Genomic DNA, 22,295 nt, shown 5'->3' on the forward strand with positions numbered 1-22,295 from the left:
GCCCCTCACACCTCCCAAAGCCTCTGAACCACCCAACCATGGCCATGGACTTCCAGTGCAAAAAGTAAAGACTTTCTGAGCCCCACGCGGGATGCCATCGGGGCTGCACCTGTTGGGACCTTCTGGATCAGGAGACTCCACACCTGCTTCCACTGCATCTTAGGTCATGGAGGCAGCACCCCGTGGGTACATCACGAGACACACTCTTGGAGGATCAGCGTCAGGTCTGTTTATTGCACACATGCACACAGCTAGACCCTCGTAGAGGCTGGGTGAGCTGCAGCACTAGTTGCGCACTAGGAAAAATAGCTGAGGGAGAGCCTAGCCTCAGCCCGTATCTGATCAGAACTATTCAGTCTGTGTCAGGAGGTGGGACTGAGAGGTGTGATGGGGTGTGCCCCTGGCTGTCACCTGCTACCACGTGGCATTATAAGGATTGGAGACACTAGCATATCTTACATATTAGTGAGTGATCCTTGTTTTCAAGACGTGTAAGTTACAAAAGTAACAGTTGTACTGGGAATTCCAGGTTAGGTGCTTGGATCCCTGGCTCCAGCTTCCTGCCAATGCAGACCCAGGGGAGGCAGTAGCAGTGGCTCAGATAACAGGGTTCCTGCCTTCCACGTGAGAGGACTGGATTGGTTTCTGGCTCCTGGATTTAACAAGGTACAGACCAGGTCACTGGGGGCATTTGGTGGAATGACCAGTGGATAGGAAGTCTCTTTCTGCTTATCTCTCAAAAATTTCCAGTTGTATATAAATCCATAATGCAGAAGATAAGTGTCCCTGCGATTCTCCTCCCAGGATAACAACGGTTGAGTATTTCAGATACTTGTATGGTTTCCGTGGCAGACCTAAACATTCACAAAGCTGGACTCCTCCCTCATACATTACCACCAGCGTCAGCTTTCTGCTGCTGTCCTGACTGTAACAATGTGTGGGGACTTCCCACTGGTGGAAATATGAATCCACATAACTAAGAAACACCATTCTGTGTTGTCAGAGTTGTGATATGCAGGCTAAGCCCCTGCCTGTGATGCAGGTGTCCGTCCAGTAGAGGGGCTGGTTTGAGTGCTGGCTGCTCCACCTACTTCCACTTCTACGATCCAGCTCCCTGCTAATGTGTCCAGGAAAGCACTGAAGGATGGCCCAAGTGCTTGGGCATCTGCACTCACGTGGGAGACCTGGATAAAGCTCCTGGTTCTTGCCTGGCCCCATCCAGGCTATTCCAGCCATTTGGGGAATGAACCAGCAGATGGAAGATTCCCTTTGTTTCTCCTCCTTTTTCAATAACTGTGCTTTTAAAATAAATTTTTAAAAAGTCTTTTTACAAATCCACCATTCTGCAGATGTAACAGGTTTTTCATAGCTGATGGGATTTGTGTTCCTCTCTTAATTTTGTACCATGATTAATGTTACACTGAAGATCCTTGAACTCCTGGATATTTCAAATCAGGTTGGAAAAGCGGTTTATGCAACACATGGTAGAATCCGCAGCTGAAATTGTGAATGAAGCCCTCAGAGGGTCAGACTGGGATCTCGGGAAAGACAGAGAAGTGCTACTGTCTGTGCTGGAAGCTCACCCTAACGACCCTCCCTCGTGAGCAATTGAGACTCATTCCTGGAGAACACAGGCAGGCAAGTGAGGAAAGACAGGGCACATGAGGTCAAACAGGCAACGGACAGCTGCAGAGACCAGCTCGGTTGAGCAAGCATCCTGATGCCACCACCAGCACACACTCTTGGGCAATACTCGTGTCCTGTAGGGATCAGCGGCTTCTCCGCTCCTGTGATTCTCTTCTACTCCAATGCCACGTTTACTTTTCCAACTGTGGTGTTCTAGTTCTGACACCTTCGGTTTGTAGTCATCCCAACAGCCATATTTTAACAAAACACACACATGGACACATCAGTTTGTGTTCTAATTTTTCATTTTGGAAAAACCTGTTCTTAGCCATTTAAGATAAGCTGTGGAATCCTATGCTCAGCAGTCGCAATGATGATGTCCTGCCAGGATGTGGAAGTTACTCGGAGCTGGTAAACTTGGGGACTCTGAGGCCTTCAGACAAATGTGGCAGAAACTCACCTGCCCTTCCCCCTCTCTTGAGACATCTGCCTGGAGGACAGAGCAGCAGTCCTTCCTGAAAGAGAGGAAGCATCAGTGAAGGGGATGAGTCTAGAGCGTCCTTTGTGGACATGCAAGTTCCCGCCTTCCCGCTTACATGCCTGGACTTCACACCAGACCTCAAACTCAGAGTGTCTACCTGCAAAGTAAGCTCCGGTCCCCAGCCAGCTCGTTCCGACTCTCCCTAGTGGGGAAATCAGACTCTTGGGTCACTTAGACCTGAGACCCATGTCCTTTTGCCCCAGTCCCTCATCCATCCCTGCACTCTCCCTTCTCATGTCTTCCTCTCTGGATGAAGATCCTTCCAAGTGCATCCTAGTGGTAACTGCTTATCCCCGGAAAGTTTGTGTGTTAAGGTAGCTAGGGTTGGTCCCCTGTGTGCACCTGACCATGGGCAAGCACAGTTTCTGTGCAAATGCAAAGGAGAGCCTGGCCCCCAACAGTGGCCACAGGTGTTTCATAGAGGGGTCCCGGCAGGTGGGTGCTGAGCAGGCGATGATCCGATGACCCGGTAGAGGAGGGGAAGTTGTCACAGGTACCTATATCTCCCGCTCATTTCTTTCCCACCCTCCCCACCCAACACTGGCAGACCACGTCCCTCCTTCCTTGAACCCCTCGGCCTGCACACTGGAAGCTCTCACATTACTCTCTCTGCCCTTGAAATTTCCCAACACCATCACCCGTCTGCCTCTGTTGCCTGTCACGCTTCTCTGGCTGCACTGAGCTCCACCTCCATCATGCCGGTGAAGCTTAGTGGGAGTTCCTTGGTCTTTCTGCTCCTTGAAATCCTACTCATTCCAACTGCCTCCTGTGAACTTTTGCCCCCACTCACCTCCAGCAGCTCTCTGAGGGACTTTTCTCCACAGCGGATGTCCCGTTTCCAGTTCTTGCCTCCTCGTTTCCCTTCTGCTGCAAATTCACGTGGGGTGAACCAGACGCCTTTTCCATTCTGAATACACTTCTCCAAGGAGCCTGCAAGGGAAGGATGACCCATTTCGGGATCCAGCCCTATCCTCTCCTGCATCCTAAGTCTTTGAACTCCTGCTCAGGGCATCCACCAAGAAAGGCTGGCCCTGTGAGGTGGGGGCCTCGAGCAAGAGGTCCAGGTTCCTTCTCTCCTAACCTAAAGGAAGCCTAGGAATCTGCTTGGGTGGTGAGGGAGTCGACAGAACTTCCATGTTATGTGACACCCACACGCCCCAAAGCGGTCAGCACTGCTGGGTGCATTTGGATTTCCTTGTGGGAGTGGGGCAGTCTGCTGGCCAGACACAACATGGGAAAAGGGCTTTAAATCTCTTCCCCAAACACTTGCTTCCCTGCAGCCATTTCTGGAACAACGACATGTAAGGGCCCTCTCCTCCCTCTGACTCCCCCATGGTAGGATGCGAAGAGCAGGAGACCACAGGCCTCACCTTGTCTCATTTTCTTTTTGTATAAAATCCCCTTAGCCTTTCCACAGGTCACAGGAAGCTTTGGACAGCGAAAGTCCACGGTGTCATCCTCATGGTTTTCTGAAAGTAGAAGTTGACCTTACTCAGTTCTAGCTTCCTCTTCCCCTCCAGGAAACCCAATCAATGGGGATCAGTGGTAATCAATGGTATTGGGAAAGATAGCTTAATTTGCAGGAAGCATTCCACTTTGAGCAGTGGATGAGCTATCTGCCCAGCGTGGTGTGCTGTGCTCCCTACTGATTACAGATGTCTCAAATGGCAGAGCAAAAGGTGGCTTTGTGGGTTACCATGCAGAGTCTCCCCTTTCCTGGGGTAGGTAGGTCACCAAAGCAGGTGGTGTTTTTTGACCTGAAAGCTTTCAAAGCCAAGTCTATTCCTAAGCCCAATTTCCTGGACTGTTCTTGACAGTCCTGCATTTGGCTTATTCATCGTAGCAAATTGCACCCAAGAGAGAGGACCCTGTGGGGAAAGTGCTGGTCGGGGGCGGGGGTGGGCTCTGACATCAGCCAGCCCATGCTCCTAGGTGAGCGTCAATAGGGACTGGTGTGGACCACCACAGTGAGTGAACAGTGACAGCCTGCTGTGAAAAGCCAGCAGTTACAGATGAATGAGTTCATGGAAATGAGAAGCACAGGGAGGAAAGGAAATTAACAGAAAAGCCTGACAGAGTCCAGGAAGTACAAAACGGAAAAGCACCTAATTAACAAGGCCGGCAGAACAACTCCAAGAATTCTTAGAAAACATAAGGGGAAAGAGCCAGGTGAAAATTAGCTGTGGAAAAGGCCTGGGAAAGATCTGGGGGCTGGGAAGCTACACTAGAGGGGATGTGGAGGGACTGGGGAAGCTCAGGGGCCTGGAGGAAAAGCAGCCACGAGAATATACTACCAGTGGCAACGTGGACCATCCTGTGTTGACAGCTGGGGGAGGTGGGGCCGGGCAGGGCTCAGATTCACAGAGAAGGAGTGGTGGTCAGCTCACTGTATGGGGAGGAGTTGGCACTACAAGTGAGACAGGCCAGACTGCAACTGTCACATCAGAGACACCTCAGCAGGCTCCTCAACACGTGATCGGCAGCAGCACAGAAGCCCTGTGTTAGAGCAGGAGGCACGGCCAAGGCCAAGTGCTCAGGAGGGGAAGGACGTGCTCAGTGTCCGCCTGCATCCCGGATCCCCCAGGGTTTTATAACCCACGTGTCTGGGCTCATTTGCCTTTTGGTGCAAAGGACAAAGGGCTCAGATCACCTGGGCTGATTGTGGCTGATGCAAGTGCTTCAACTTTTAATTGAATCTGTAAAATGGGTTGGTAGTACCAGTTACGATGAGGATCTGATGGGCTAACTGCAAAGCAATGTACATATTTGGATTTTTATCAGGGTTTCTGCAAAACGTTGTGTGGATTGTGCAGGGAGCAGTGTTGAATAGGAAGATGCTGGGATTTCACCTCAGAAACACGCTCAACATGTGTGCTTAGCACAATCATCTTCCAGCAGGGAGTAGCAAAGGCCTTGTCTTAAAGAGTCAGCTCTGGGAGAGGAAGGCAGGGGTGGGGAAAGTGGCACTCGGTGTCCAGCTGACCTAGGGTGGGCGTGCCAAGCTGGTGCAGCCTGTGGGGTGTCGGTGCTGGCGAGGTCCTGGCTGTAGACCAGGGGGCCAGGTATGTTATGCTCTTCCCCGCTGTCCACTCCTTCCACTGCACACTTAGAAGGCCAGTGCTGCCCGATGCATCAGCAGCAGAACCAGGGCACTGCCCACCTCTGCTGAGGAATCCAGCAGCTGCCAACACTGCGAGCTAGGCATCCCAGGGCATCCATGAACCCACCGTCCTTGCATTTCTGCCACCAACAGGCTGGAGGCAGCACAGGCTGGGATCTCTCTTTGAGAATCATCTGTAGGACTTACAGTGGGAGCAAGTGACAGAGGGGACAGTCAGCAGCAATGATGCTGAGGAGGGAAGGTGTGGAACACGATGGGGGCAGTGGAGGGCAGGGACACCAAGAGGCCACGTGTCGTGCACAGAGGGGAAGCACAGACGCCAGCCTTACAGAGCTCCTCTCTGCTCTGAACTGACATGGAGGCGGAACCCAGGGCAGTGAGGACAGGGGTGGGAAGACAGTAGGGGACCAATTCCAGGGAGGACCCTGGGTGCACCCACCTCTCTGGAGAATATTTTTCTGGATCCTTTTTGAACGTGCACGAGTGTTCGCTTTCTGTTTCTTTTCTAAAGAAATGAAAACATACCATAAACAAAGATGTATACACCTCATATGATAACAATTTTAATTTTTTGCTGTATTTCTATAAGTTAGGGGGAGAAAGAATATATATATACATATATATATATACATACAGTACAGAAAGAGAGACATGACAGAACACGAATTTTCACAGTAAATGTGTACTTATGTATTTAATATAAACACTCGAAGTGAACAAAAGGGACATGTAGTTTCTAAATATCACACAGAAGGGCTTTAACGGCAGCAGAATGGGGCATGGAGCAGCAGTTCTCAGGGCAGGCGAGTTGGCCTCCTACATCAGCATGTGGCAGGGATGGGAAATCCTGCTGCCACGACCACCGGCACCTCACGGTGAAGGACAGGTGCTTGCTAAGCAGCCCCTACTGCACAGGGCAGTGAACACGTGAGCAATTATCCTTCTGCAAGGCCAACTGTTACATGAACCGCACACTCATACCTGCACACTACAGATACACTCATTTTTCCAAATTAAATTGTCCCCGCAAGCAGAAGCTTCTCACAATAAGTGAAAGGGGTTAATTTTTAACATGAACAGTCATATAAAAATGGGCAAACATAAGCAGGTAGTCTATGAAAGAAGAAGATTCTGATGACAGACTTACAAAACAGGTAAATTAGTAAAGACAGGTTAGACGCTGGTGTACAAGTTCCCAGTGATTCAAGACCAGTATCAGCAACTCCAGCCCGACAGCCTGGCACCTCTTCATGTGAATAAAGACTTAGTGCAGTACGACCCTGCCCACACCCTTGTGGGTGTGTCCCTGGCTGCCAGCACGCTACAGAGACAGAGCTGAGCAGTTGATGCACAGACTGTGGGGCTGCAAAGCCTGCACTATTTATCATCTGAAACTTGGGGTTGTGGGGGAGCTTGCCATGCAGCAACATTTCCCTTCTCCCTCATGCTATTTCTTCATCACAAGGTAGATAAGGCTCAGCCCCACATGACTGACATGCTTGGCTCTAGTGGCTGACAAGCCTCGGTTTAGCACATTGCTGCTTTGGGGCCAGAGAGAAAAGGAACAGGAGCTCTTCAACCTTTGCCCAGAAACTGACCCTGTGTTATAGTCCACCTTTCTCTGGCTGACTTAAGTCACATGGCATCTCTGAGTGCACAGCGTGGGTGTCTGAAACCTTCTCAAGGGACTGGGGACGGGATACTGATGAGCAGTGAGACGTATGCACAGTCTACTGCCGTGTGTGCGCCCACGGCACACAGAAAGTCGGAGGAAAACCGGGGAGAGGCCAGGAGTAAAACCTCATTATTTCTAGTGTTGGTGAAAATAAGGGCTTTTGTTTGCTCATTGGGAGTGCAAACTGTATACAAGATGGGTAATTGAGGAACACTCTACAGAGTCCTTGACCAAGACACTTCACTTCTAGAAATGAACACTGAACAAACAATCCTGAAAATACATCCACCCTGAGGACTGGAGCCACTTGCGATCCTGGCATGAAAGAGTTGATCACACTCAGTGAAGTAGTGGTGCCTCCATTACTGCAAATGGAAATAGCAGACACTGGGGAGCAGTCCAATGAACACACATCCAAGACCAGCTGCACCCTGAGGATGTCCTGCCAACAAGCTCTCTAAGCCCGACTGAGCCTTGTCCTGGCTTCACGTGCCTCTTGGCTGTATGTCTTCCAACAGCTTTACGCTTCCACCTGCTCAGGAGAGACCACGCACACAGAGACAGAGTCCATCAAATGGCGGAGTCCATCCGCAGCTTACCCTCCAGTCTGGACACCCGGGTACAGTTCATTTTTGCCTTCTTGTTCCTTGTCATCACCCCTGAGTTTTGGATTGGATCCCCTTGCCTTCTAGCCACCTGCTCCAGCTTCTTTTGCATTCCATGTCCAGATGAGACAGCGCCTGGGCCAACAGTGATTTGTGATTATTCTACATTTGGGCCTCCAGCAAACCTCTCCGCACCCCGCACCCAATTCGTGACTCCCTCCTTCTCAGTCCAGCCCGACTCTCCCACCCCTTGGAGATCCATGGACTTTGCTTTAGCCTGGTCATTTCTCTATAATTACTTCTTTGTTTTCTGCAGTGTCTTGCTTTCTCCCCTAGACTCACTGTACTTCTTCCAGTTTAGCTTTTCCCCCTTTATGTCCTTCACCCCCAACGTTCCATAAAAGAAGGACTGGCATCTACCTGGCACACTCCTGAGTCCCCATGGCTTGGGCTATAGACCTGACACTTTATGGATGCGCTACAAAACAGCACATTTTTGAAAATACAAAATGTGTATATTTTTCATTACTATAAAGTAGCAGGGTTCACGGCTATGAAATCAACAGGATTCAGGGAAGGGCAGAGGCTGGCCCAGAGCTGAGGAGTCACTGCTCATCCTGGCCATCTGGGAGGCCTCCAACACTGAAGCACAGAATCTCCTGAGTGGTAGGGGATCCCTACATTCCCAGAACCACCTGTCCATACCAAGAAGCGCTTAGAGGCCTGCATGTCAACTTTCCTGGAAGTCATCAGTAGAGGAAAAGCAAATGGCAGAGAGTAGGTTTCCTCCAGCCTAAGGAGGCAATGGGTAGGAAATCAGAAGGTAGAAAAGGAGGGCAGGGGAGGACGAGCAAGCAGAGTCCAGGTCACACCCCGAGACTAGTGGTGCTGGAGCACCCTGAGCCTTTGGAGGTGTCCTCAAAGCAGTCGAGCACCTATCTCGACCATGGTTCGGCAGCTGCAAGGAAAGTTCTTCCAAGAGTCCCTATCCTCCACACGGGCAAGTCATCCCACATCTCCCTGACAAGAACCCCCGAGGCCCTCAGTAAACAGCCAGGAATGGGGAAAAAGAGGATGAGGAAACAGACAGAGTGAAGAGGGACAGAATCTGGGGAAGGAGATGGAGACAGGAGGGCGGCGAAGCAGGCAGTTTCTTCAACACGTTTCCTACGCTGCCAACAGCACAACCTCCATGCACTGAGACGCAGACAGGGCAGGGGAGGGGTTCTGAGAACTAAGTGACTCCAAACGTAACTCCGGCTTGGGATTGGGCGCCTCAGTCCTGCTGCAGCTCCCTGCTCTCCCTGGCTGGGACCCTGCAGTAAACACAGTCTTCACCTCGATGCTCCCTGCTGCCTCCTGCCCCCCACCTCCACCACCAGTCCTTCCTGGGGGCAAGAGACCAGAAGGCCAGGTTTGCGTCACTGTGGTGCCAGGTTCTGTCTTGGTGGGAGGTGTCTGCTGATGGCGTGGCTTGGGCAGAGATGGGCCAGTAAAACTGGGTGACCACACTGGTCGCTCAAGTGACAATCAGAACACTTACAGGAGAGTAGTGACACTTCACTTTTCTTGCTTACCTCCTGGGGTTTTTTTTTCCTCTTGTCTTGAATTTGAGCAGCTAGCTCTCTTTCTTTTTTCCTCTAAAAAAGGGGAAAATAATGTTCTGTCTGCAAATATTGATTATTAAAGGCTATACTGTGAATTTTTTTTCTTAACGTTCAAAAAATGTATTAGACTGTCCACTGGCTGGTTCACTCCCCCACATACCTGCAATGGTCAGGGTTGCACCAGGCTGAAGCTGGAAACTCAGAACCCAACTCAGGTCTCCCCATGGGTGCTAAGCTGGGGTTGGTGCTGCACCCAAGCCCTGCCATGTGGGTGCTGCTGTCTTCTTTTTTCTTTTTTGAAAGCTTTATTTATTTATTTATTTATTTTTATTGGAAATGAGGATTTACAGAGAGGAGAGACAGAAAGATCCTCCATCTGCTGGTTCACTTCCCAAGTGGCTGCAACGACTAGAGCTGAGCTGATCTGAAGCCACGAGACTCTTCTGGGTCTCCCATGCAGGTGCAGGGTCCCAGGGCCTTGGGCTGTCCTCCACTGCTTTCCCAGGACACAAGCAGGGAGCCAGAAGAGAAGCAGGGTAGCTGGAATATGACCCAATGACTACATGGGATCTTGGTGGGTACAAGGCAAAGACATTAGCCACTAGGTTACCACACTGTGCCCGATGCTGCTATCTTCACCACCAGGCTAAAGGCCCACTCCCTCAATGCTTTTTAAACCAAAATTGTCTGTTTTCTCATCACTTTGTGGAGGCTTATGTGATACCAGTGCTTCTCTTTTACCTGGAAATGAGTAAAGATGTAAGAGAGCTATACTAGAAACTCACACTTAGAATATACCAATTTCAAATTAATAACCATTTTTTAAGACTAGAAGAAGAAAGCAGAAAACGATCATCAGAAGCCATGGACATGAAAAGGTTTTCCAAGCTGAAATTCAAGCCTAGGAATCAAAGACTATGAAAATGAAGTGAGAAAAACTGCACAATATGTAACATAACAAGTCATCATCCTTCACAGAGGAAGCAAAAAGCAAGTACTCTGTGTGGGGCAGAGACCAGCATTGTAGCGGGTTAAGCCACTTGGCCCACCACTTCGCACTTCTCTCTTGCATTTCATGGCTGCCCATGGACCAAGAAGTGATCTGTGGACAGTTCTAACTGGGGTCCCCAGGAAACCCCTTCCTCCCCTGCCCGATGACCTTTCTTCCTGAACCCAGGTCCCTCCCTTCAGGAGCTCTTTACACCCCCATGCCTTGCTTTTCTCTCACTATTTCTCCATGAGTATCTCTTTTTGGTTGTATATAGGTTTTCTCCCCTGAGATCATCATCTGCTTTCTCTCTCTGTCCAGGCACCATGAGTGGAAATCCACCATATACAGTTAGGGAAATTTTAGAGAAGCCTTGTCAAGTTACCTGCAAACTTGATCTATAATTAACCCTCTTCTAGAAACCACCCCTCCCATCCCCAATCAGATCCGAATCCAGCCTGTTTATAACACTGCCTGAGTGTCCGTCCTCAAGGCCACGCTGGCTCCACTATGTCCACCTCCACTCCTTCTTAACCCAGCAGCCACTCTGATCTTGTCAACTTTAAAACCAGACCACGTCACTTCACGGATTCCACCTGTCCAGTGGCTTCTCACTGCATTTGAAATGAATTCTAATGCCCACACCTTGGCCGGCCGACCCTGCGTGAGCTCTCTCCAGCTTCCAAGCTCCTCCCCTTGCCTCATCTTACCTCTTGGGAGTCTTTTTTTCTGACGTCGCTTTTTTGGAGTTGACCAGATACTCCTTTTCTTCTTAGTTCCTAAAAAGAAGGGACAGAAGACATCTTTTACATTCACAGGTGTAGATCTTCCGACCTTCAATGTCAATGATGTTCAGCTTCTAAGAAGGAGCAAACTTCAAGGACAGGGGTCGAAAAGGAATTATTGAACATTAGAAATGGAGCTGGGTCTCCATTACAGAGCTTATAAGCTGGCCCTTTGGAGTGACCAGAATGAGTGGCAGAAGAAGCCACCAGACACGGGTAGAGGAAGGATTTGAGATGCCAGAGTGTTGGGTGGGTTGTCTGTTGCCTTTAGCTACTGTCAAAGAACCTAGGATGATGGCAGGACCTACAGTGGGAGAAACACAGCATTTGATGACAGTGGGAGAAACACAGCATTTGTCTCTTGGGGGATGGTGGGGAAGCCGGCAGGCGACAATGATGGAGCGAAGGGACTTTCAGCTGGGTGCTGGAGTCTCCAAAGAGGGACACAGGACCAGGGTCCCAGATTGGAGCATCGGGCAGCAAAAAGCAAACTGCAGCCTGCCTCCCACCAAGCAGCCTCAGCAACAGCAGGGAAGGCCCAGCCATGTCTTAAGAGGAAATGCTGTCTGCTCAGGGGAAACACCCATCCTTTGCAGAGGTCGGTGCAGCTAACTGTCTAGGAAGCTGGCGAACTGGGAGACCAGTGGTGCCAAGGGACGGACATTCAGAATTCCCTCTGGTTTCCCTGTGAGTCTCTTTGAGTGGGAACAATGGAGAAGCTGTGCTGGCCATCCCGAAGCGAGACATGGCAAGCTATGATAAGGGAGAGAGAGCAGCTGTGGGTCCCCTGACACCTGCAGGAGGAAGACAACTCTCACCTTTCCTGGGAGGTGGGCATGGAACCTCCTGGGAATCTTCTGGGTCATCTGGCTCTGGAGAATCCTCTCTTTTCACTGACAAGAGAAATGCACTTTAGGCTCAGAACATCTGGGGGTCGGGGAGGAGGCAGGATGATAAGAAGGTGAACCTGCTGGCACCACACCCCCAGGGGTCCCTGGCTCTGCCTTCATTTTGCCAGCCTGTGATGGTGGTTCCTTGGGTGACTTGTCCCAGTGACCCAAGGGACCCCCCTGCAATATAGTGAAGCCTTAGTCTGACCCATTTAGGGGAATTGCTTCAGTGGATGCGGGAAGACAAGCCCACGAGTTCTTAGTGGCTCTGCTCCAGGGATGCAGCTAAAGGCAGTGGGGAGCAAGATATCAAATTCTGATGGCCAGGTAGAGGGCACCACCTTGGTCTTGTGGGAAATATGGTATTGCTGCGATGTCTACACATGCTGTATCTGTGACTGTCTCACCTTGAGAAACAGTAAAGGAGACTAAGTGCCTTGTATACCATTAAACACAGGACAGCTGAAAAACCAGGAGCCTCTTTCTTTTTCAACAGCAAATGTACTTGGACACAAGGTCCTACTAGTTTCTGGTTGCAAAAGACAGAAGGACTGGAAAGTTCCTCTTACGCAAGGTTGCCATCTTCCTCTTGTTTCCCAATACCACGGACCTGTCTCAAATGCTGGCCTACTTAGGAGCAGGCGAGGGAGGGGACAGGTCACCATTAGATCCCTGAAATGAGGACATCCACTATTAACAGACCCAAGTGACCTGGAAGTAACTAAGGTTCAAAGTCAGGGTGGGTACCAGCAAGGAGGAACAGCACTGCCTCGTCACTATTGGGCCACTCAGGACTTGCTGGCTTTGCTTCTTCACAGTCATCTAATTCCTTGCAATATAAATCTGTTTTCTTTTTGTTTCAAAGGCAGAGAGAAGTAAGTCTTCCATCCTGAAACAGCCAGAGACAAGCCAGGCCCCAACCAGGAGAGAACTCAGTTTCCAGGCCAGCACACAGGGACCAGGGTAAGGAGGAGAGAGAACATCCAATTCCAACTGGTCCCCACGATGGGGCGGCCAGCTGCCAAGGCCTGGCCCATGGTGGGAAGGAATGGGCAAGTCAACAGTCATTTATGTTCCATGAGTCATTACTGTAATAATGCTACTTAGTATCTGACAACTGTGAGGATGGAATCTTCTCCAATGGAATCCAGAGCTCCTGGCATCAGCCCTGTCCATCGTCAGCTGTTGCAGCTTTTGGGGGAATAAACCAGCAGATAGAATGTGTCTCTCTCTCTGTCTCTCTCTCTCTCTCTGTCTCTCTCTGTCTCTCTCTCTCTTTCTAGCATGCTCTCTCTCTGTGTCTTCCACTCTCTGTAACTCTGCATTTCAAATAAATAGATCTTTATTCACAGTGTTCCATTTGGGAACACTGTCCAACAATATCGCACTGCCAGAGTTAATGTGAGCAGATGCTATCATAGTGATGATTTGGGGCAATAAGTGGCATAATTTGGAAGCTCAGTCAAGTTTGAATGCTCTTTCAACATTTAGTAATCTCTCTCCTTTTTAAAAAACAATTCTTCTAATGTTAGTCTTACAAATTAAACCCTACTAAGACAAATCAGGTTGAACCTCAAAGCTCCCCCTAGTTATCCTGGGTCAAGGAACCGAATAAGGCCACCAGCTCAGGAGGTGCACCACTTACCTGACCGTCCAGAACAGTGTGTGCAAGGCTGACTTGCCCTACAGTGGGGGCTGCTCAATCAGCACCTCTGATTCTTTTTCTTACTGGTTTTTTTTTTTTTTTTTGCGATGCCCAGGTGGGTCTCCTGGGGTTTCTGCCACAGCTTCCTGCTTGGCAGGTGCATGCCATCCTACACAGCCACTTGGAGCTAAGCTAAGCCAGTCCCAACCCACATTACCTTGGGCAGTGTCCAAAGGAGGGCTGGGTAGCCTTTGGGGGTCTTCCTGCTCATCTCTTTCAGATATTAAGTTGGCGTTGGTCACTGCATGGAGGAAGGAGACCCTTACAGGTTACAGGGACTGGGTGGGAGAGGAGAGTGTGGCAAGAACACTGGGGCAGACAGAGTGCCAAGAGCTAAGATAGGTGGCTGGTGTCCTCACAGTGGGAAGTGGGTGCTCCAAGCTCTGGACCTCCTGGGACACTGCCCATGCTCACCATCCTTTCTGGACGGGGCTGTGCATGGACAGGCAGGACCATGGCAAGGACCACTCCAATGAAACACAGCCCAGGGTCCCCAGGGTGGGCACACATAAGGATTGGACAGGGTCTGTTTCTCACCTGGCTTGTTCCTTCCTTCCAAGATGTGCACAGGCTGAAGCACAGAAGTGTCCGAAGAGCTGAGCGAGGACACTCCAAGGTCACCAACTCTGCTGGCACTGGGCAGCTGGCCCTGAGGAGGCGGCTGTGGCAGGGGCAGCAGCAGGGTCTGGGGGCAATTCCCTTCAGTGGGGCCGGGTGGGGCTTCCAGCGCGATTGCTGGGCATGGGTGCCACTCTCCATAGGAAGTACAGACTGGGATGGGGAAAGAGCATGTGGGTCACGTGGGGGAGGGGATTTTGCTGAAGGGAGGATAGGGGTGTGCAGTTGTTCACTAGCTTCCTGGGTACAGAGAACAGACTCAAGGTCCTCGGCCCACCCGTGCCCTTTTCTACTGTACTGGATAGGGCCACCCAGTGCTGCAAAGCCCTGATCTAACATGGGTGTGGTTTCATACCCAAAGCTCACTTTGCCTTTCTACACAAGCATTTAAGCTTTTTCATTTCAGTTTCATAGAATTAAATCAATCATGTACATGCAATAATTTTAATAGAAGTCTCTGCTTTTAGAAATAAATACACAGGGCATGCCTCCCTGAGTAAGTACAATACAATAAAAATTCCCTTGCAGGGGAATGAGTCCATTCATATTCTCATGTCTGCAGATTCAGCTCCTGGGCCTCCTGCCGTTCCCTCTCATTGGCTTACACTGCCCCTTCTCTTACTTTACTTCTCCAGGACCCTGAACTTCCTCCCTACTGTTCCCCTGCACGGTTGGTCTTCCCTTGTGATTCTTCCCCATCATTTTTCACAGAAGTAAACTTGTTTCATGCAGTGAACAGGAAAAGGAAAGGAAAGGTGGATTTGGGGAAAGAGCCTGGAACAAAATAAATGAGGTTGAGCCCCATGGGGTCGGGGCTGTTCAGCCATGGGGTTCCTTTGGCTTCAACATGCTTAGCAAAGCTTTGCCTGTCCCGGCTTCTCCTGGCACTGCCCTGATGCTGCCGAGAGAATGGGCTCACCTGCAGGTATACCTGCACCTGTCTGGAGCTCAACCTTCCCCTTGGCTGCCCCCTTCTCTGACACTGTGACTGTTACCTGGTTGCTAGTCTCTTGGGCATCAGCTTTTACTGTGTTCAAACCATGTTCCTCTTATCACCAAAATGCCCAAGTGTTCCTCGTTTCACTATGTTGAACCTTTCTCACCACAAGATCTTGTTTTGCACAAAACTGTTTTTCACTGTTGAAGACTGATGGTTCATGTCACCACTGACAAGAGCAAACTTGGAGAATCCAGATGTTGGGGAGTTAGCTTCTTTACACACCCCCAGTCTCCCATCGGGCTGAACTGACACCCTGACGGCTGGACACGGCTCAGCTCCTCACCTCTCCTGAAGCTCGTGAGAACTGCTGCCAGCCTGGGGTATTCATACAGGTTGATGTGGCTGAACAAGGTGCCCAGCAATGCTGGGGTGAATGTCTGCTCCAGCCTGGTAAGAACGTCGTACACCACTCTGCTTACAGGGACCAAACGACGACACTCCTCCACCGAGTCCTTTCAGAATGGAGCAAAGAATGACAGCCCATGCTTATCCAAGCAGACGGAGAGCAAATCCACTCACACACATGGGGCTCTGTCCATTGTAAGAAAGCTAGTTTACCCTTTCAAAAATTTTAACAGAAAACACATTGCCAAGTCCCCTAAGGTGAAGTTTTGTGAAATTTGATATCATATACACTTGAGGGAAGAGAATCTCTTAAAAACAATCTTATTTGTTTGAATGGCAAAATGATAGAGACAGAGGGACAAGACACAGAAAGAATCTTCTGTTTGCTGGTTCACTCCCCAAATGGCTACAACAGCTGGGGCTAAGGCCAGGCCAAACCAAGAGCCAGGACTGCGTCTAGCTCTCCCACATGGGTCAGGGAACTTGAACTTGAGTCATCCTGTGTTGCCTTCCCAGACACACTAGCAGGGAGCTGGACTGGGAGCAGGGCAGCTGGGACTTGAATAAGTGCTCTGAAATGGGATGCTAGTGTCACAGGTGGAAGCTTAACTTGCTGTTCTACCATGCTGGCTCATGGAAGACAGCATTTTTAAGGAAGTAAAGTAGCATCATGGGATGCTGTCATGTAGTTAATTTTTGAAGGCTTTGGGCTAGAAACTTTTCCTTTCTTGTACTTGAGGTGGTCTAAGTAGCTTCCAGACTCCCTCTTGGTGAGATGAAGTTGAGAGAAACAGAACAGAGAGAACTGATAGCAAACATGCACTGAACCCCTTCTAGGCTCAGGGAGCCTTGGGTATGGCGTTGTGTGTGAGAGCAGCAAGACACGGCCCGTGTTGGAGGTGGGCAGTGTCAGGTAGAGAAGATGAGCCCTGAGCAATTAAACACACGTGAAATGAATTCCCAAGGACGGCTATGCATCATGCTATGAAGGAAAAGTGCACATAGCTATGGGAGAGATTAATGACCAAAGACTTTACAGACGAGGGCTAAAGAGACCTGTGCGGGGCAGTGATGACGGAAGGAAGGAGCTGCAGCAAAGAAGGCCACCCAGGGCAACCGTTCAACACCTGCTAGCACCTACGAGCAATCGCACTCCTCCCGAAGAGAGGCCCATTCAGAATCTTGAATGTGAACTTAACAATGTTGAGATGTGACCATGAAGGATCAGAGTGGGTCCTGAATCCGAGAGTCATCGAAAGAGAAGGAAAGCAGGGCAGACATGGATGACAAAAGGACACGGAGCTGGATGTGTGTGGCCATAGGCAAGGCGCACCAAGCAGCCACAAGACACCACGAGGGAGGCAGGGAGGGGAGTCTCATCGGAGCCTCCAGACAGAATCAACCCCATCAAGTCTGGACTTGGGATTTCCAGCCTCCACACCCATGAGAAGGAGTGAATTTCTGCTGTTCTGAACCAGCTGATTGGAGGTCATCCACTAGGGCTGACGCTGTGGCACCCTGGAAGCTAATGCCCTCTGAGTGACGCACAGACCCTGTCTACGTGAGCATGAGCAGGCCCAGGCTGGACCTGCCAGACCCCAGAAGCCGCAAGGGCTGGGGGTTTGAATCTCTGTGATTGGACAGCCCTGTTGGGGTCTGGGCTGCCAGGAGAAGGGGTGTACCCGACTCACCGCAAGCACTCTGTCGGTGATGAAGGAGTTGTCCCGGAGGCCCTCGAAGAACGGAAACGGCTTGTGGATGGCATAGGCGATCTCCATCTTCTGACACATGAAGTGCTGAAAAAGAGCCTCTTCCAAGGCCGCTGGCACAATGAACATCCTGCCGGGGGCTGCCTGTCAGGCACGGAGAAGCCCAGAGTCAGAGGGGTGTGCCCAGCCGCTCTCGGCATGGCCCAGCCCCTGAAGACGGGCAGGTGATGCCCAAGTCATTCCTCACTGCAATGTCTGCCTGAAACGTGCACGGGCAAAGGAAACAAGGACAATTTCCAGGAACGATGCATGCCAAGAGCAGCTGACATCATGATGCTAAAATTCCAGATGCTGAGGCACATGTGCTTTACAAAGCTATTTATTAAGTGCCTCCTGTTTACCAGACTTTGTTCTAAGGGTTTTTTATGCAGTAATTTATTGGATCTTTTTAAAAAATATTTTATTTATTTGAAAGGAAGAGTTTTATATAGAGAGAGGAAGAGACATACAGAGAGACATCTTGTATCCACTGGCTCACTCCCCATATGATCACAACGTCCAGGATTGGGCCAGGCTGAAGTCAGGAGCTCCTTCCTGGTCTCCCATGTCGGTGCAAGCGTCACGTACTTGGGTCATCCAGGAGAAATAGCAGAGAGCAAGATTGGGAATGGAGCATCCAAGATTTGAACCAGTGCCCAGATGGGATGCCAGCAACTACATACAGGTAGAAGCTTAACCTGCTATGTCACAGTGCCCACCCCACTAACCTGATCTTTACTAAATGTTTGTAGGATGGTTACTATGACTAGACCCATTTATATTGTTGAGGACACTGAGCCATAAAGAGGTTTTTTCTGGTTTGCCTCTAAAATGATTTATTTATGGGGTTAGAACGGTGGCACAGCAAGCTAATTCTATTTGGTGTGGGTATTCCATATGTGTACCAGTTCAGTCCAAACTGCCCCATTACTTTCATTTTTCAATAATAAATTCATTTTATTTTTGATGATGTTTACATATTTGAGAGGGATGCATGCCCATACGGATCACCGATTAGGGTGCAGAGGGTTGAGGCATGGGGAAAGTGGATGAGACAACTGCTTCTAATCTTTTTTTTTTCTGTATCTGTGGAAAGTGGAGAAGGAAGAGGTGAGGGCCACTCCCCACAGCCCAACTGCATCAGTACTCAGGGATTGCTACCCAATGTCATCCCAGGGTCCCCAATGTGGAGCATGTTCTGAGGATACTGCTTAAGTGGTTTTAACAGTTCTGAGATGCTGTTGATTGAGTTGCTCCAGGGATAAGGAATTCCTTCCAAGGTCCATTGGCTGACATAGTCCACTCAGAGTCTCCATTCACCCAGACACTCGCTATCAAAAGCTTGTCTGGGAGAGCTGTTTAATTTGTTCTGCCATCCACGGTACTAGACATCCTCTAGGCCTAAATGAACTGGTTGCCATGTCCCCCGTGAGCAGGTGGGCATGCCGTTCACCACACAGGCCTCAGCAACCATGGAGACCCAGCTCTGACATACGCACCCCAGGGTCAGACCACACATCTGTGATTTTCACTGTGGCTGGAGTTTTGAGTCCATTGATCCAGCTGGGGGCTCCCCGGACCTGACTCCTGTGTGGGTTTGGTTCAGTCTGTCACCCACATCAGCCTACACACACACTGATGGTTTCCGTCATATGGTCGGTTCTGTCTCCAGCCCTATCTCATATGCAAACTAAGGGATGCTGTAGCCAAGGCCAACCTTCATGCACACAGCTGCTCTGCTTCTGATCCAACCATAGGCTAACGGCCTGGGAAAGCAATGGAGAATGACCCAAGGACTTGCACCCCTGCACCTATGTGGGAGATATGGAGGAGTTTCCTGGCTCCTACCTTTGACTCCAATCGGCTCTATCTAGCTGTTGCAGCCATTTGGGGAGTGAACCAGTGGATGTAAAATCTCTCTCTGTCTCTCTCCCTCACTCTCTGTAATTCTGAATTTTAGGTAAAATAAATAATCTTTATTTTAAAAGTTATTTATTTATTTGAAAGGCATAGAGATGGTGAAATCTCCCAGTTACTGGTTCACAAAAATGGCTGCAACCATCACAGCTGGGACAGGTGAATGCTGGGAGCAGGAACGCAACCCAGGTCTCCCAAGAGGGTGGCAGGGATCCAGCCACTTACCATGTATGCTTTTCAGGGTATACATTCACAGGAAACTGGAACCGGAAATGGAGTTTTGACGTCAACGTGGGTATCCTGGTAGGGCCTGCATGTGTCCCAAGTAGCACTTTTACCAAGATGCCCAACACCTGCACCTGTGGACAGGGAGGATGACTCCTGCTCCAGCTTGTGTGGCTTATAGAGAACAGAAGGGAAAGAAGCATGCTGCCCACACTTTACACAAGGGAAGGAGACAGGGGAAGGAGAGATAGCACAGACCTGGGCAGGAGTGCAGGTCAGTATGATCGCTGGCTAAGAAGAGGCGACGGCCCTGCAGCTCCACACAAACAATGCATTACCAACAGTGCGCAGAGCAAGACATCTCATGGTTTCTCCTTCTTACTCTGCTATGAGCCACAGAAAGGTGAAGTCACCAGCTCCAGGCTTTCTTGGTGGCCTAGCAGAACTTATTGACCTTATGGTCCTACTTTTTATCACACAGGACACTGCTGTGCAGACCGGGGGCTCCTTTCATGATAGATGGGATCTGATACATGAATATGCAAAAGGTAAACATCCAAGCAAAGCGGGGAAACACAAAGACACAAACAGGCTATTAATAAAGAGCTAAGTCCAGCACTCAACAGCTGCATGAGAAACACACTGACCACCAGCAGTCAGAAAAGCTCAAAGGAAGACAGTTTGAGAACACATGCACTTGTCAAGTTGGCCAAGCTAGGAAACCCTAGTCCTCATCACTAAATTTAGAAGCTAATTTAATGATCACCCCCAAACGAAGCCCTTTGAACTCCTGTTTCTAGAAACTGAACTCGAAGCAAGAACCATGAACGTGCCTACAGAAAACACAGGGGAACCTTGTGGCAGGCTTCCAACAGTTACTCAACCAATCACTGGAAAGGACTGGGAATGCAGGAGCAGCCTGAGGGCGGGGTCAGCGTTTCAGGGAAGATCCAGGGCACAGGACACACTGCTGCAAACGCCAATTTAGGAGAAAGGCAAGTATGTCAGCTTTGCCTTCCTGTGCCCCCTTTCCCTTTTATGTGCTCTCCAAAGTCCCACCTATCCTTTCCCACCCTTGGGAAAACCTCAGAATCCAAACACTTGCATTTCAAGCCCCCAGTGGTTGCTTCCAGAAAGTTAGTCCAACAGCCCTAGCCACCAGTCACGAAAAGTTAGGGGCCCGAAAACTCACCTGTTGCTGCTGTTGCAACTGCTCCTATGCCCTTCTTGACCCCAGGGAACTGAGGCCCGCAAGTCCTGTGGATGGCTGACCCAGGCAGCCAGGGCCTGCTTCTGAGAAAACGAAAGTGCTCTTAGGAAGTTGTGGGCGGGACCAGTGCTTGGTGCCCAGGCCGGCCTGTGGGCGGGGCCGGGCCGGAAGTGGGGCCTGTGCAGCTGCAGGTTGATGCTGCTCAGCCCCTCAGGGTCAGCCCTCAGAGGGGCTGAAGCGGGTGGGGAGCCAGGGACCCCCTCGGAGTGTTGGGAATAGGAAATCCACCTTTGGGTGTGTCTCACATGTGGCCCAATCTGAAATGGCCTGACTCACCATGGCTTTTGCTGGTGGGTACTGCAGCCTGGCTTGGTCCAGCCTGCCCCTGGGGATTTCACTTTCTTTGGACTGCCTGCTGCTGCCACTGCTGGGAGTGGACCCACTGGCTCAAAGAGTCCACAAAGACTCTTCACACACTTTGGGCAGTGTCTCTTCCCCCAGTCCACCAGAAAGGAGGGCAGTGGCAGACACAGCAACAGGGGGGCTGTTTCCAAGAACCATGCCCTCTGCTTGCCTCGAGTCTAACCTTTCAGGATCCGGGGCAGCTGAACTTTGTGCAGAACAAAGCAGTCTTTGGAAGTCAGCAGAGTCATGGGGAATTCTAAGCTCCTGGCAGCTGGAGGTGGCATGGGAGCAGCTGCTGAGTTGGAGGTGGACCCCAAGTCTTCTCCTTTCCATTCTCATGTGAGCAGCACTGGCGGGCTCAGGGTCAGGGGAGTGACCCTCCCCCTGCAAAGGGAGCACTTCCAAGCCCTGCTTCAATCACACAGACATAACACCAAAGCTTGTTGCTAAAAAAAGAACTCAGCAATCTATATCCATTTCCAAGATCTACATGTCTGGAGAAAGTTCCAGAAGATGGTGTGACTCATGCCTCTGCCTGCACATGCAGATGAGTTCCTTTGCACCAAGCTGCTTTTCAATCCCAGCCTCTTTCCTGGGTGAAATGTGAGTTCTTTGTCTTGAAGACCCACTGCTGTCCCCAGAACCTTGTTTTAGAATGATTCCATAGTTATTAGCATGCATAACTACAGCCAAGCGGGAGTCAAGGCTGCCACATCAATGACACTAAAAGAGGTGCTCGACAGAACCGAGATTTTAATGCAGGGGAGAGAGAGCACCTGCCCTAGCTGTCCCTTGGATACTTTTGTCACCACGTTTGAGAGGCTTCTGGAAATCTTTAGGCACCCACGTGGTTGGATAAGGAGTGGTCTGAGTGCATGGTGGGGTTGGTGCAGGGAATGCAGCTCATGTTGGAGAACCACAGGGCAGCATGCAGCGTCGGTGGCTTTCCCTGCTCCCAGTTCCTTCTCTTTCCATCGAGTCACTCTGCCCCTCACTTCCTGCTGCATCAGGGAAATTGGCTTCCCTCATCCTGTAAGCAGCAGTTTGGGGAGGTCAGGATGCAGGCTCCCTACAGAAAGTGAGAGCGAGTCGGGTGTCCCTGAAACCAGGACCTGAAGCTTTCACACACAGAGAACTTCATCTTAAAGTCATACTGTGCTGCCTGCCCCAGCCGACGGACACTCCAGGGAAAGGGGCCTCATGGCTTCCAAGGACTGTTCCCTATGACATCTGAGTATCCTCCTGCGGACCCCGAACCTCACCATGGCCCCTGACAGCCTGCAG

The 22,295-nt window shown here is 50.3% G+C and overlaps 1 protein-coding gene across 1 annotated transcript; it reads right to left on the reverse strand.

Annotated features, from left to right (window-relative positions):
- Positions 1-1,913: 1,913 nt before the first annotated feature.
- LOC121158199 (sp110 nuclear body protein-like) lies at positions 1,914-20,647 on the reverse strand. The gene is made up of 14 exons (XM_040982860.1): positions 20,589-20,647; positions 19,397-19,431; positions 17,198-17,359; positions 15,445-15,613; positions 14,081-14,314; positions 13,701-13,784; positions 11,767-11,841; positions 10,874-10,942; positions 9,146-9,208; positions 7,563-7,703; positions 5,728-5,793; positions 3,538-3,636; positions 2,958-3,097; positions 1,914-2,141 (listed from the first exon to the last, which is right to left on the reverse strand). Exons 2-14 carry the CDS (start codon positions 19,397-19,399, stop codon positions 2,025-2,027), a joined length of 1,422 nt encoding a protein of 473 aa, XP_040838794.1. The 5' UTR covers positions 19,400-19,431; positions 20,589-20,647; the 3' UTR covers positions 1,914-2,024.
- Positions 20,648-22,295: the final 1,648 nt, after the last annotated feature.

Source organism: Ochotona curzoniae, unplaced genomic scaffold (assembly GCF_017591425.1).
Source record: "Ochotona curzoniae isolate NIBS_2020 unplaced genomic scaffold, NIBS_Ocur_1.0 contig_3643, whole genome shotgun sequence".
NCBI classification, from domain to species: domain Eukaryota; kingdom Metazoa; phylum Chordata; class Mammalia; order Lagomorpha; family Ochotonidae; genus Ochotona; species Ochotona curzoniae.

What these genes read in the sequence shown, in the direction of transcription:
- LOC121158199 (XM_040982860.1), bottom strand. An exon ending in TCTCACGAGCTTCAGGAGAG is followed by an intron (nt 14,315 to 15,444) that starts GTGAGGAGCTGA and finishes TCCCCATCCCAG; the next exon opens with TCTGTACTTCCTATGGAGAG. An exon ending in GAAAAAAAGACTCCCAAGAG is followed by an intron (nt 9,209 to 10,873) that starts GTAAGATGAGGC and finishes CCCCTTTTTTAG; the next exon opens with AGGAAAAAAGAAAGAGAGCT.